This window comes from Bufo gargarizans, chromosome 7 (assembly GCF_014858855.1).
Source record: "Bufo gargarizans isolate SCDJY-AF-19 chromosome 7, ASM1485885v1, whole genome shotgun sequence".
Lineage (NCBI taxonomy): Eukaryota > Metazoa > Chordata > Amphibia > Anura > Bufonidae > Bufo > Bufo gargarizans.
In genome coordinates, this window is record NC_058086.1 from 54925452 (window position 1) to 54938925 (window position 13474).

Here is a 13474-nt window from a genome sequence, read left to right on the forward strand (position 1 = left end):
TATACCTTTTGTGCCAGCACAAGTTTATTAGAAGAACCGAAATAAGACTTGTGAGGGAAAGGGTTTAACCACAACCTGAATTACTAACCTAAAAATCAGACGGGCACCGGAAATATGAACCGGACGTTCCCCCAGGTGAGAGAAGAGCGTCCTACGCAGGGTGATTGAATAGCGGCAGCTGTTTCCAGTGCATGAACATGGGGGGGGGGAATTAGTCTTTTCTAATGAATTTATATAGTCTGAGGTTATCGAAATGTAACCTCAGGATCTGGATAAGGGGTAATTGATTCCTATGTATGACGTAACCTATCCTGACTTGGTTGGACGTACAAGACGTAGATGGGACGTGACTCTACGGGATTGTCAGCTGTTGTAGAATCTGCAAAGCAAAACTGACCAAAAACGGGATAAAACTTGGACGAAATGGACATGAATGATCGTTCGCGATGACCAAGCGCAGACTACTGTGGTCTGTCAGGAATGTCACCCGTGGTCAGCTGAAACTTTATGAGTATGGTCCGAATTCAGGCGATTATTTGCAACTTTGCACAAGTCCATTGCTCTGTTTTGTTTTTAATCCGTGTTTGATTTGCCATTTAAAGGGGTTATCCCAATATACGAACTTTACTCCCTGTCCTGCTTGGACCCCGGGACCCCCACTGATCACAAGAATGAGGAGTGAATGGAGCAGGGGTCATGCATGCACGTAGTAGCTCCATTCAACTCTATGGAACTGGTGGAGATATCTGAGGGTACGTTCACATCTGAGGCAGCGGATCCGGCAGAGAGCAGCCTGGCGGATTTTGACGGATCCGCATGGACTATAATGGGGTCCGGCGGTAATCTGACCACTTTCCGGCAGAAATGCTGGATTTTGGGCAGCATTTGAGCCAGATCAGGCATGCCGGAGATGTGAACGTACCCTGAGTGTTGTACTAGGCTTCGGCACCTCATTCTTGAGATCACTTGAGGTTCCGCCTAGTGGATCGCCACCAACCAGATCCTGTGGATAGGGGATATGTTCGTATGGTGAGACAACCCCTTTAAGTCTGGCATGTGGATTCGGCATCGTTCGTACACCAGGATTCTGGCCGCCCATCGAGCTCTTGTGTATGATCAGCTACATGTAACTGATGTGGGGCAGGGGTATTGCAAAGCATTCATTAGGAGAGGCACAACAGTATATGATTGCTTTGCTTGCCTTTGGGCAATAAATGAAATACCTTTAGGCTCGGGCTACAGCTAGACATTTTTAGTCAAGGTGGGTTTAGATGAGCAGATAATTGCCTAAGCGATCACAGGCCCCAGCGACTAATCGACCAAATGTTGTAGCAGACAACTAGCATCTGAATGAAAAGATTATCGTGCATTTCATTAACGACAACTGATGCTTGTACTTGTTCGTACTAACGATTTCACAGACGTTGAGCGAGAGATCGCCCAATTGTTAGAAACATTCACATCATGTTCATCTTCCATCGCTAGTGTTGGAATCATAACGATTATCTGCTCGTCTAAATCCACCTTAAGACGTTTTCTTCTCTACAAGTAGGCAGTAATTCATATTTTAATAAGTGATTTTTTAAAATCAATTTTAAAGCGATTTTATTGTGCCTCCATGGAGGTAAGAAAGTCACTGCTGCTCTTTAAAATTGCTCAAAATTCCCAGAATGTAGCCATGAAAAAATCACTGTGGACTTTGTGGTTTTGAAAAAGGTGGTCAGGCTACTCAGTGCATTCATATCGATTTTTTTATATTTTTTTTTGTAGTGGGAGATTAAATGGGTATTCCGGTTGTTGCAAGTTATTCCCGTAACCACAGGATAACTATTAGATTGGTGGTGGTCCTACTGCTGGGACCTTCACTGATCATGAGAATGGGGGCCCTGTACATCCCACTGAAATAAATGGAGCAGCCTGTCGCACATGCACGCGGCCAGCTCCATTTATTTCTATGGGAGTTTCATAGATAGTCAAGCACAGCGCTCAGCTATCTCCAAATCTCCCATAGAAATGAATTGAGCAGCAGTGCGCATGTGCGACCGGCCGCTCTGGTCTTTTCAGCGGGGCCCACGTTCTCGTGATCAGTGGGCGTCCCAGTGGTAGGACCCCTACCGATCTAATAGTTATCCCCTACCCTGTGGATCCAGAACTGCATCAAGAAACCTGACTGTGTCGCCGTAGGGTGAAATTTGTGGAAAATCCGTGTCAAAGTCTGCAAGTAAGGCCAGATGCACAAGACCATATTTTCTGTCCGCATCCAATCAGCAGTTTTTGCGGATCAAATGTGGACCCTTTCATTTTTTTATGGGGCCACAAAAAATATGGACAGCACACACGTCATCCAGCTGTGCCGCAAATGATGAAACCTGTCCTATTCTTGTCCGTTTTGCGGACCCTCGAATAGTGCTGGATGCATACGGACTGCATGTGTATATTGTGGACCGCAAAACAGATATGGTTGTGAGCAGGAGGCCTAAGATATGTAGATTTTGCAGCGGAAGTACGGCAAAATCTGCATGAACTATATTGCGATGTGCGTATACCCTAAATGTCCTCCCTAGTCCTCCTGAAGGTTCTCTACAAGCTAGTTGTACATACTGCTATAATATATAATCCTGCACCTATGTTATCTTGCGATACATACTGTATGAATAATACGCGGTCGTGCCACCATAAGGGGTGATCATAAAGGACCAGCGGTATGCGCCATTCTTTCTAGCTTCTGTGAGGATATGTCTCTGTCTTGTCCATAGAAATCCCTATGCACTGACCTCTCCTATTGACTAAGCACCAATTAGCTGCTTTATGAGGTGTGTAATAGGGACTTGGCAGCACCTGTATATTGATCTATGTGATAAAATGTCGTCTGTACCCTCTGCCAAGTGTACATAGTGAGGTACTGTGCTTAGGAAGGAGCACAGGCGGGTTATCCAGAAGTGCAGTCCAGGATGAGAAACACTGGTCTGTACAGAAAATGTTTTCTCTTATACCTCATGTAACTTGGAGCTCTTGGGCCTTAAAGGCTATGGACACCTTTGCGGGGGCTTTTTAAAAAAAATTATTATTGCATTGTACTCATTTTCAGCTAAAAATTTTTTTTTCAATTGGTCTTTATTTAAAAAAAAATTGCCCCTTTTTCTATACAGCCATGACATTCTTTAGTAGCATGCTCTGTATTTTTACCCTGTTCCATCAGGCAGCTCAACTGATGGCTCCTTATCTCTGATATCTGAGCTCATTATAGCTCAGTTCTTATCTTACTGATAAGAATGTGGCTTAAATAAGTGTTTATGACCTTTTAGTAATTTAGAGATAAGGTTTATTAGATGACTGGCACAAAGTGAAAGCAAAAGTAATATTCACACAGCTAAAGAAACAGTTAACCCTTTGTGACAGAACCGCAGGATATTTTTAATAAAGACCAATTGAAAAAAATGATTTTTAGCCCAAAATGACTAAAATGCAGTCATAAAAATACTGACATTTTTATGCCATTTTGACAAGAGTGATGAAAGGAAGTGCCGCCATATGGGTTGTTACCATTGAATTGTCTCCTTATAAACTGACAAGCCTGTGTCATTCGGTATTCATGTTCAATAGAAAAGTGATAGTTTACTGTGCTTTTAGGAAGCTCAAATAAACAATATGGCCGCACTTCCTGTTTATTTTTTTCTAAATGGCTGCCACCATTTGAGCAGAAAAATACCACCATCTCTGTAAATAAATTAAAGGCTATGTACACCATCAGGGGCAATTTTTTTTAATAATTGCATTTTACTCATTTTGGGCTAAAATCATTTTCTCAGCTGGTCTTTCTTAAAATGATTAAGCCCTTCTGTCACAAAGGGTTAACTGTCGCAAGCCGTGTGAATCATACTTTCACTTTGTGCCAGTCATCTAATAATAAACCTTATCTCTAATTACAAAAAGGTCATAAACACTTATCAGTAAGATACGAATTGAGCTATAATGAGTGTTTATAAGGTCAGAGATTAGAGATAAGGAGCCGTCAGCTGAGCTGCCTGATGGAACAGAGTGAAAATTCTGATCCTGCTAATAGAGAAACACAAGGCTGCACAGAGACAGGGGTTCTAAATTTTTACTAAAGACCAAATTAAAAAATTATTTTTAGCTCAAAATGCGTACAATGCAATAAAAAAATATATTGCACCCAAAGGTGTTCATAGCCTTTAAACATAATTATCAAACTGTGGCTGCTGCTCTAAGGTCTGATTTACTAATATATGGGCATCTTCTTTTTCATGTAGGGAACTGCAGATCCAATCCCCTCATATAAAAGTCCATGTACTGATTACAGACTACGTGCCAGGGACGGTTTGGTGCTGACCTGTTTGGCGGCAGCTGTTTCATACTGTGTTTTCTCTTGCAGCGGAGAAGTATGGATGCCTCGTCCTTTGGATCCACAGTGTCTATGCTCTCAAGGGATGAGAAGGGTAGATATACATTACGGACGCCATGTTGCTCTCTACACTCAGTGTTCGCGACTCTTACTAACCAATAACGTGTGTTTATTCTCAGATGCATGTTGTGGCTGCAGCAGAAAATGCATGTGCGTCATAAGCGTGACATTACTCCTTCTAATGATCATCGCTGCTGCCATCGTGTGTGCGGTGGTGCTCGCCCTCCCTGCTCGCACCCTAGGTAATCTGTGCATAGTAGATAGCCATTGGCTGAACACAAAACAGTTCTGGAACATCTACTCTTATGACTCTATGTTTTGCCATTTCTTTTTTTATTCCTGCTAGAAGTTATGAATTAATTGCCAACAGTTTGCAATTAAAGGTCCAGATGGGTGTTACCGATTGTGCAGGGACACACGCCCAATCTGACAGTGGCAGCACTGATTGGATAGTGCAAGGCTGTGCAGGGACACACCCCAACTGGTAACACCTATCTGGACCTTCATTGCCAACTGCTAACAATTTATTCTTAACTTCTAGCAGGAAGAATAAAGGAATGGAACATCATAGAGTCATAGGAATAGGTATTACATAGTGATTGCAAGTAGTTACTAAAACAGACATGTCAGGAGCAGGGACAGGTCTTATGTAACATCTGGGACTATCCCTTGAGATCTGACGCGCATGGTTATGTGTATATTACAGTGTAAAGTAATAGTGTCAGATTTGTTGTAGCACTGTTTATGTGTAATACGTTTCGTGCTGGCCTGTTACTATAATTTTTTCTTGTGTACTGAATAGTAACTATCATAGATGAGTGCTAACTAGTGAGGTGTAATAACATGGGCTCTATCTGTCCTCAGAAAGTCGCTACTGTGTCACATCGGACAACCACACCGGATTCTTATGCGATGACAGAATAACGTGTCTGCTGCCATCGCAGGTCTGTAATTCTGCAAGTGACTGCGGCAATGGGGAGGACGAAACGACTTCACTGTGCAGTAAGTAAATCTCCTGCGTATTGCAGAGCAGCTAATTACGAACAACATTTTGTCTTTAACATTGAAGGGGTTATCCAGCAGGGGAAAAACTGTATAGCTAAGGGGAGGGGGGGGGGGGGCAACGCTACAACCAGTAAGTCTGAGCAGGCAGCTCCTGGCATTTCCAGTATGTCAAGATGGGACTAGCAGGACCTGATAAACCTCAAAAACGGGAGCAACAGGGATCTGTCGGGTTTCTGTCATTTTTTTTTTAACCCACCCTGAGCCATATGCATACAGTTTTTTCCCCCCACTGGACAACCCCTTTAAATACATCCTGTCCTATCCCCTGACATGTCTGTTTTAGCAACGACTTGCATTCCCCATGTAACAACAATTCTGGATCATCTGTTCTGATGTTGTGCCATCCCTTTATTATTCCTGCTAGAAGTTATGAATGCATTACTAGCAGTTTGTAATTGAAGGTCCAGCTGGGTGTTACCAGTTTGGGGTGTGTCTCTGTACAGTTTGATAAAATATCCAGTGTCACACTGTGCAGGGACACACCCCAAACTGGTAACCCTTATTTTAAACTTCTAGCAGGAATAATAAAGGAATGGCACAACATACAGTCATAAGAACAGACTGCTCCAGGATTATTAATATATGGGGAATGTAAGTAGTTACTAAAACAGACATGTCAATAGAGGGGACAGGGGCTCTTTAACATTTGACCATTCGCATTTTGTATAAGCGGTATATTGCCAGGCGCAATCCACATCTGGGGACTGGTGGCATAAATGCAGGGATGGCAGTCAGTGTCTTGCATTTTTAAGGTGCTCATACACATTAAGGGGTGATGCACATGAACGTATTTTCTTTACTGTGTCCGCTCTGTTGTTTTGCGGACCGTATTCGGAAACATTAATTTCAATGGGTCCGCAAAAAATACAGGAAGTTACTCTTGTGCATTCCGTTTCCGTATGTCCGTTCCGCAAAAAAATAGAACATGTCCTATTATTTTCCACATTACGGACAAGGATAGTACTGTTCTGTTAGAAGACAGCTATTCCGTTCTGCAAAATACGTAATGCACACAAAATACATACAGTCATGTGCATGAGCCCCTAAAGGAAGTTTTTGACTTTATTGTGTATGGAGGGGTCCTGACCTTCTCCTGACGGCAGAGGTCAAGGGAAGGAATGTCCCCCATATTGGATTTCCCAATACTTTTTTCCCCATTTGAGATAAGTTTCTATGAAAGGAGTCTGGCAGCTTATTCCCCTTTCCCCATTGAAAACACATACAGGGACGTCTTGCAGAATAAGGGTCCATTCACACGTCCGTGAATGTGTCCGCACCCGTTCCGCAATTTTTCAGAACGGGTGCGGACCCATTCCTTCTCTTTGGGGCAGGAATGGATGTGGCATCCGCATTTCCAGAGCGCGCCCCCGAACTTCCGGTCCACGGCTCCGGAAAAAAATAGCTGCGGGCAAGAATAGGCAGTTCTATGGGGGGTGCCGGCTGGGTGTATTGCGGATCCTCAATACACTACGGACGTGTGAATGGACCCTAAGGCCTCATTAACACATCCAGTGAAGGATCTCTATTTGTGTGTCCGTTCTTTACCCTCCCTGCTAGGCTGGAAATTAATTTCCAGAACATATCCTAGCATCGATCCATGAAAAAACACTATCTAAACATGGATGTCATGTTTGCGTTGTATCCGTTTTTCATGGACCCATAGACGTGTGTGAGGATCTGTAATCACAGACAAAAATAGTGCGTGTTTCCGTGGTGTTACTCACTACAGACCCACGGTCCGTGGAAAACCACTGGTGTGTGAATGCACGCATTAAAACCACTGGATACGTGTGCTGTGCTTGGACACCACGGACCACACACGTCCATGATTTACTGACGTGTATAAGAGGCCTAAAGCCTTATTCGCACATTTAGGCCGAATGCACACGGACGTTTTTCACGCAGGAGCGCACGGCGTCATTGGTTGCTATGACGCCGTGTGCTCCCTGCTGCCGCCACAGTACAGTAATACACTGGTATAGATCATACCAGTGTATTACTGTATTGCGGCGGCAGCAGGGAGCGCACAGCGTCATAGCAACCAATGACGCCGTTCGCTTCCTGCTCTCAGCAGGAATCCAGGCCGCGGTTCCACGGACCGCTCACGGCCGTGAAACATGGCCGTGTGCATTCGGCCTAAGTGTTTGATCAGTGATTTCCATCAGTTATTGGGAGCCAAAACCAGGTTCGGCTTAAAAACACATAACAGGAAAACATTTTTCCAATATACCTTATCTCCGTGTAGGCTTCACTCCTGGATTTGGCTCACAATCACTGCTAAAAATCACTGACCAAATACTGACTGTATAAAAAACACCTAACTCCACTATTGTATGTGTATGGGCAGCTTTATAGTCTCTGCATAGTTTGATCTTGTGATGATTTTTCTGTTACAAGAGATTAAAAAGAGAAATTAGGTCATTTATCAAACTAGTGTAAAGTAGAACTGGCCTAGTTACCCCTAGCAACCAATCAGATTCCACCTTTTATTACTTACAGCTGCTTTGGAAAATGAAAGGTGGGATCTGATTGGTTGCTAGGGGTAACTAGGCCAGTTCTACTTCACACCAGTTTAATAAATGTCCCCAAAAGTCTTTGGCCAGTACCAGAACACAGGCAGCCATGGATGCGCCAGTTACGTGACTGAGTGTGCGTGTGTTTCACAGGTAACCTGCCTGATAATTTGCCTGGATATTTATTATTTCGATGTGGAAATCCTCAAATCTGGATATACAGCAACCTGAAGTGTAACGGCATTAATGATTGTGGAGACTGCTCCGATGAGTCCCAGGCCTGTAAGTATGAGGGAAGGAGGGGGGTTCGATAAGCCTTTGGGGTTAGGGTAATACTGGCATGTAATGAGGTCACAGCCAGAGGGTTTCTTTCATATGACCATATTGCTACACATTAAAGGGCATCTGTCAGCAGTTTTGTACCTATGAAACTGTCCGACCTGTAACATGCGCACTTGGCAGCTGAAGGCATCTGTGTTGGTTCCATGTTCATATGTGCCCACATTGCTTACAAAAATGAAGAGGGTCATTTACTAACATAAATTTGCGTATTTCTGACGCAGATTGCGGCACAAAGATTGTTTGCACCTCAATCTGCAATTTTTCCCCGCTCACACCCGTTCTAAAAGAGGGGGCGTGGCGCGGGCAGGGAAGGGGATGAGCTGGAAGGCCCATCTCATTTATCATTTTCCATGCCCGTTTTAGGTGTAGACAATGGTCTAAATGTAAGCCAGCCATGAAGCTGCAGTAGATTTATAACGGTGGTGGATGCGCTAAAGTTATGTAGAGGCTAGTGCTTCTTCATAACTTTGGCGGATCCACCGCCAGCGCATGGGGTTATTAAAGGGAACCTGTCACCGGCATTTTGGCCATAGAGCTGGGAACATGGGCTGCTAGATGGCCGCTAGCACATCTGCAGTACCCAGGTCCCATAGCACTGTGTGCTTTTATTGTGTTAAAAAAACGTTTTGATCCATATGCAAATGAACCTGATATGTGTCCTGTATCCGGAGATGAGTCCAGCGGAAAGGAGCCCAGCACCGCCCCGCGTCCTCCGAATCTCCTCCTTGCTGGCTGACGTCACAGAGCTGGAGCGCCGAAATCTCGCGATGCGCGAGCTAGCGCATGCGCAGTGTCGGCATCATGTTCATTCCCTGTGCTGGCATCAGCACAGGGAACGAACTACGCATGCGCTAGCTCGCGCATCGCGAGATTTTGGCGCTCCAGCTCTGTGACGTCAGCCAGCAAGGAGGAGATTCGGAGGACGCGGGGCGCTGCTGGGCTCCTTTCCGCTGGACTCATCTCCGGATACAGGACACATATCAGGTTCATTTGCATATGGATCAAAACGTTTTTTTAACACAATAAAAGCACACAGAGCTATGAGGACTGGGTATTGCAGATGTGCTAGCGGCCATCTAGCAGCCCATGTCCCCAACTCTATGGCCAAAATGCCGGTGACAGGTTCCCTTTAAGACTCCTGAGGTTTTATTATTTGAAAAGAAGCCTCTAGGAGCAACAGGGGCGTTACCATTACACCTAGAGGCTCAGATTTCTCTGCAACTGCTGCGCCCTCTCCACTTTGATGGACAGGGCCAGGCAAGATAACATTTTCACTGCCTGGTAGAGATGAGCGAACTTCTGTTTTAAGTTCGGCGTCTAAAGTTCGGCTTCCGGTTAGCGGAGAATCCCGATCTGGATCCGGATATGGATTCCGACTTCCGTTGTGGTCCGTGGTAGCGGAATCAATAAATCGGCCATTATTGATTCCGCTACCACGGACCACAACGGAAGTCGGAATCCATATCCGGATCCAGATCGGGATTCTCCGCTAACCGGAAGCCGAACTTTAGACGCCGAACTTAAAACAGAAGTTCGCTCATCTCTACTGCCTGGTCCTGTCAATGAAAGTGCAGAGGGTGTGGCAGTTGCAGAGAGAGCTGAGCCTCTAGGTGTAACGGCTATGCCCCCGTTGCTCCTAAAGGCTCATTTAAATATATAAAAACATAATTTTTCTCAGCCATGCGGGCACATATGAACATGGGTCCAACACAGATGTCTTCAGCTGCCAAGTGCACATGGAACAGGTCAGCCATTGTCATAGGTACAAAACTGCTGACAGATGCCCTTTAATGTTGATTAGCTAGACTATGATTTGTTATCTGTCTTTCCCTTAGTGGCATCCTGTTCCTCCTGTCTGAGTAATTGGTGGCCATGTACCCCAGTGCTCTACCAGTACTGCAACTGCATCCCCACTTCTTTGTGTCGCAATGGAGTCCAAGACTGTGTGAGCTGGTCTGATGAGTATATATGCCCCTGACAAGACCGGAAGCCTCATGTACTCCTACTTGTGAATTCCTGATCACCTAGCCTTATATTAACGTTTATGTGATGTGGACCCCACCCTGGATATAATCTCTTCTGTAAATGGAGACATCAGCGTGACATACATGCACAGGTCAGATGTGATTGTTTGGGACGGGGTGTTACACATTGCACAGGACATGGAAGGCTGCACACCAAGTGCTTCTTGCAGGATCATCAATAGCGCTTACATGTATGTAATATGTGTGAATGAACCGTTTATAGCAGTGGGTGCGTGGTGACACCACAGAAGCACGTCCTATTTTGTCTGTGATTATGGATCCCTCCCACATTATAGTCAAGTGAAAACCATGGTCACAACACAGATGCCATCCATGTGTGGTCAGTGGTTTTCACGAATCATTGGTAGGCGATGCTCCGGAAATTAATTTTCAGCCTAGCAGTATCCATGGAATTTGGATGACACACGGAGGGCAAAAAAATGGACATACGGCCAAACAAGGATCCTTCGTGGATATCTTCACTGACCACCTTGTCACGGATGCCACCACGGACATGGACGTGTGAAAGAGACCTAAGATAGATATCAGTGAATCTCTGTCTCAAATAGGATTTGCATTTTAAATTTCAAATTTGCTAATTTTAGTGGACTTAAATTATACAAAAATTAAAGTCCTGTAACTGTATGAACGAACTGTAAATATGTCTACCCATGTGGAATATGCCATAATAAATTGTATCCATCTTCCTTCACTGTGGGTCCTTAATTTATAGTTTAAAATGTTTACCTGCATAGATTTAGTCAATAGTTCTCCGATTGATCTGACTTGAATATACTGTACCTATAGAAATTTGGTGTTCTGTGCCAATTGATTTCTGTAGATACAGCCTCTCCCAGCAAAGAGTCTCTGTACTTTTCACACAATTTCATTTTATTTAATAAAGAATGGGGTAACTAGCCAATTTCGAAATTACATAATTTAAAAAAAAAAAAAACTGTCATGGCCACTAGGGGTCTCACTTCCACCCAATTTGCCGTCCACTGCCTGTTATCAGGCAAGATCTTTCTCTAGTAACAGAGACACAGAAGACAGCAGAAAGGAAGTGGGGGGTGTCAGAGCTAGCGGAGATCCTGAGCCTGAAAGAACTGCACTCCTTCTGAACATCACAGGAGCCTCCTGCCTTTCTGTAAGTGTGATTTCCCCCTCATTATCTGTTCTGTGAGCTGAAAACAAACATAGTGGGAAGTAAGGGAAAGGGCGTCACAGCAGTACAGTGCCACAGCTTCCACAGAAGGGAGACGCTCCCAACTTCTGAGAGAAATGCATCTAGTTGCACCTTAAACAGGGAATATGGCTGAAAAAAACATTAGGGAAGCCCAAAAAACACCTGTTCCTTCGCAGTTATGATTGTACAAAGAAGCACCGCCATTATGCAATGTAAAGAGCTTTCTTGTGCTGAAGGAGGCAAGTTTACCTACATGTAAATTTCTATATACCATATGTATTTTACAAAGAATAAAGGCGTGGACTGACCATTGGATTGTACAATGATTCAGGACTTATCCACAGATCAGATGTGCTAAGAGGTAAATGCTGCTTGTGTAGAAGCACACACATGGAAACTTAAAAAAGAATACAAGTATAAAACTAGAATTTATTACACATATAACAATTAAAAATAACAAATATGGTAATACAATGTCCATTTATTAAAGTGGTTGTGCCACGATTGAATCTTAATCCTAAGTTATGTGTCTGACTGGTGGGGATCCAATCACTGGGATGCCCAAAGATTACGAGAACAAGGGTTCCTCATTGTCAAGCATGTGTTCTACCACTCCATTCGACTCTATGGGAGGGGAATGATGGAGATGGCCGAGCACTGTAAATGTCTAGCTTCAACAGTCCCATAGATTTTGAATGGAGCAGCAGCAAACATGCTTGACTGCCACTGCACTCAGAGGACACCGGACATCCATATTCATGATCGGTGGAGATCCCAAAAATCAGACACCCACCGATCAGACACAATACGGTTTATAGGTTTCAATTTTGACACTAGCCGTTTAATTAAAGGGGTTATACAGTATCTACAACAGCCCCCCATGTGCCAGGCTCCTCCATGGGAATATGCTTATCCCGCTCCCCCTGTACACAGATGAAAACATCCAGTGTCGGGAGGGGGGGAAGCAGCCGATGGTAGGCAGGGACGGGCACCGCGGGTGACGCTAGGGAGGCCTGTCCCCATTCCTGCCTGCCATTGGCTGCTCCCCCTTCCCCCCCGACACAGGATGTTTTAATCCGTGTACAGGGAGAAGCAGCTGCAGCGGTGCGGGCACCAGGAGCGTTGTAGATATTGGATAACACCTTTAAAGGTGTTTCTATTGTTTTTTTTTTAAATGATTGGCAGGGGTTTAACACCCCGAAAAGCCTTTCAGCTGCTCTGTCGACAGAAGTCAGCCCCGCCAACATTGTTGACTTCCATTGACAGAGCTACACAGACCCTGACTGGCGGGGGTGGGGTGGGGGTCGGACCCCCACTGATCACTTAAAAAGCCCTGGACAACCCCTTTAAAGCAGCCTCTGGTACAACTGGCTGAAAACCAATACGGCAGCCATTACAGATACTACAGGAGTTCTCAGTAGGTTTTTCAGCTCCATAATATCAAGTCTGCCTAGTTAAACAGTTACCTATGTATTGCTGCTGTACATAAATAGGTAGATTTGCCATTTGGCTCTATGGAGCAGCACCTTTCAAAAAAAAAACAACAAAAAAAAAAAAACACTTAGGCCTCTTTCACACGGGCGAGTATTCCGCACGGGTGCAATGCGTGATATGAACGCATTGCACCCGCACTGAATCTGGACCCATTCATTTCAATGGGGGTGTGTACATGACCGATGTTTTTCACGCATCACTTGTGCGCTGCTTGAAAATTGTGCGTTTTCCACGCAACGCAGGCCCCATAGAAATGAATGGGGCTACGTGAAAATGCGATTTTCACGCATGGTTGCTAAGGAGACGAGGGATGTATGACCCGGGACCCCATTTACTTTATTATTTTTCATTATAACATGGCATTGCACTCGCGCGGAAAAAACTGAACGCAATCGCAGTCAAAACTGACTGAAATTGCGTGCGCACT

At 44.6% G+C, this 13474-nt stretch overlaps 1 protein-coding gene across 2 annotated transcripts; it reads left to right on the forward strand.

Moving 5' to 3' along the window:
* On the forward strand, nt 1–11037 carry LDLRAD1 (low density lipoprotein receptor class A domain containing 1). Of its 2 annotated transcripts, none has more exons than XM_044302159.1 (6): nt 1–135; nt 4394–4457; nt 4543–4665; nt 5288–5425; nt 8155–8283; nt 10179–11037. In XM_044302159.1, the coding sequence occupies exons 1-6, from the start codon at nt 115–117 to the stop codon at nt 10319–10321; spliced, it is 618 nt and encodes a 205-aa protein (XP_044158094.1). In that variant the 5' UTR covers nt 1–114; the 3' UTR covers nt 10322–11037. The 2 variants fall into 2 exon arrangements, with proteins under 2 accessions (XP_044158094.1, XP_044158095.1); XM_044302160.1 differs by lacking the exon at nt 1–135 and adding an exon at nt 227–279.
* Nucleotides 11038–13474: the final 2437 nt, after the last annotated feature.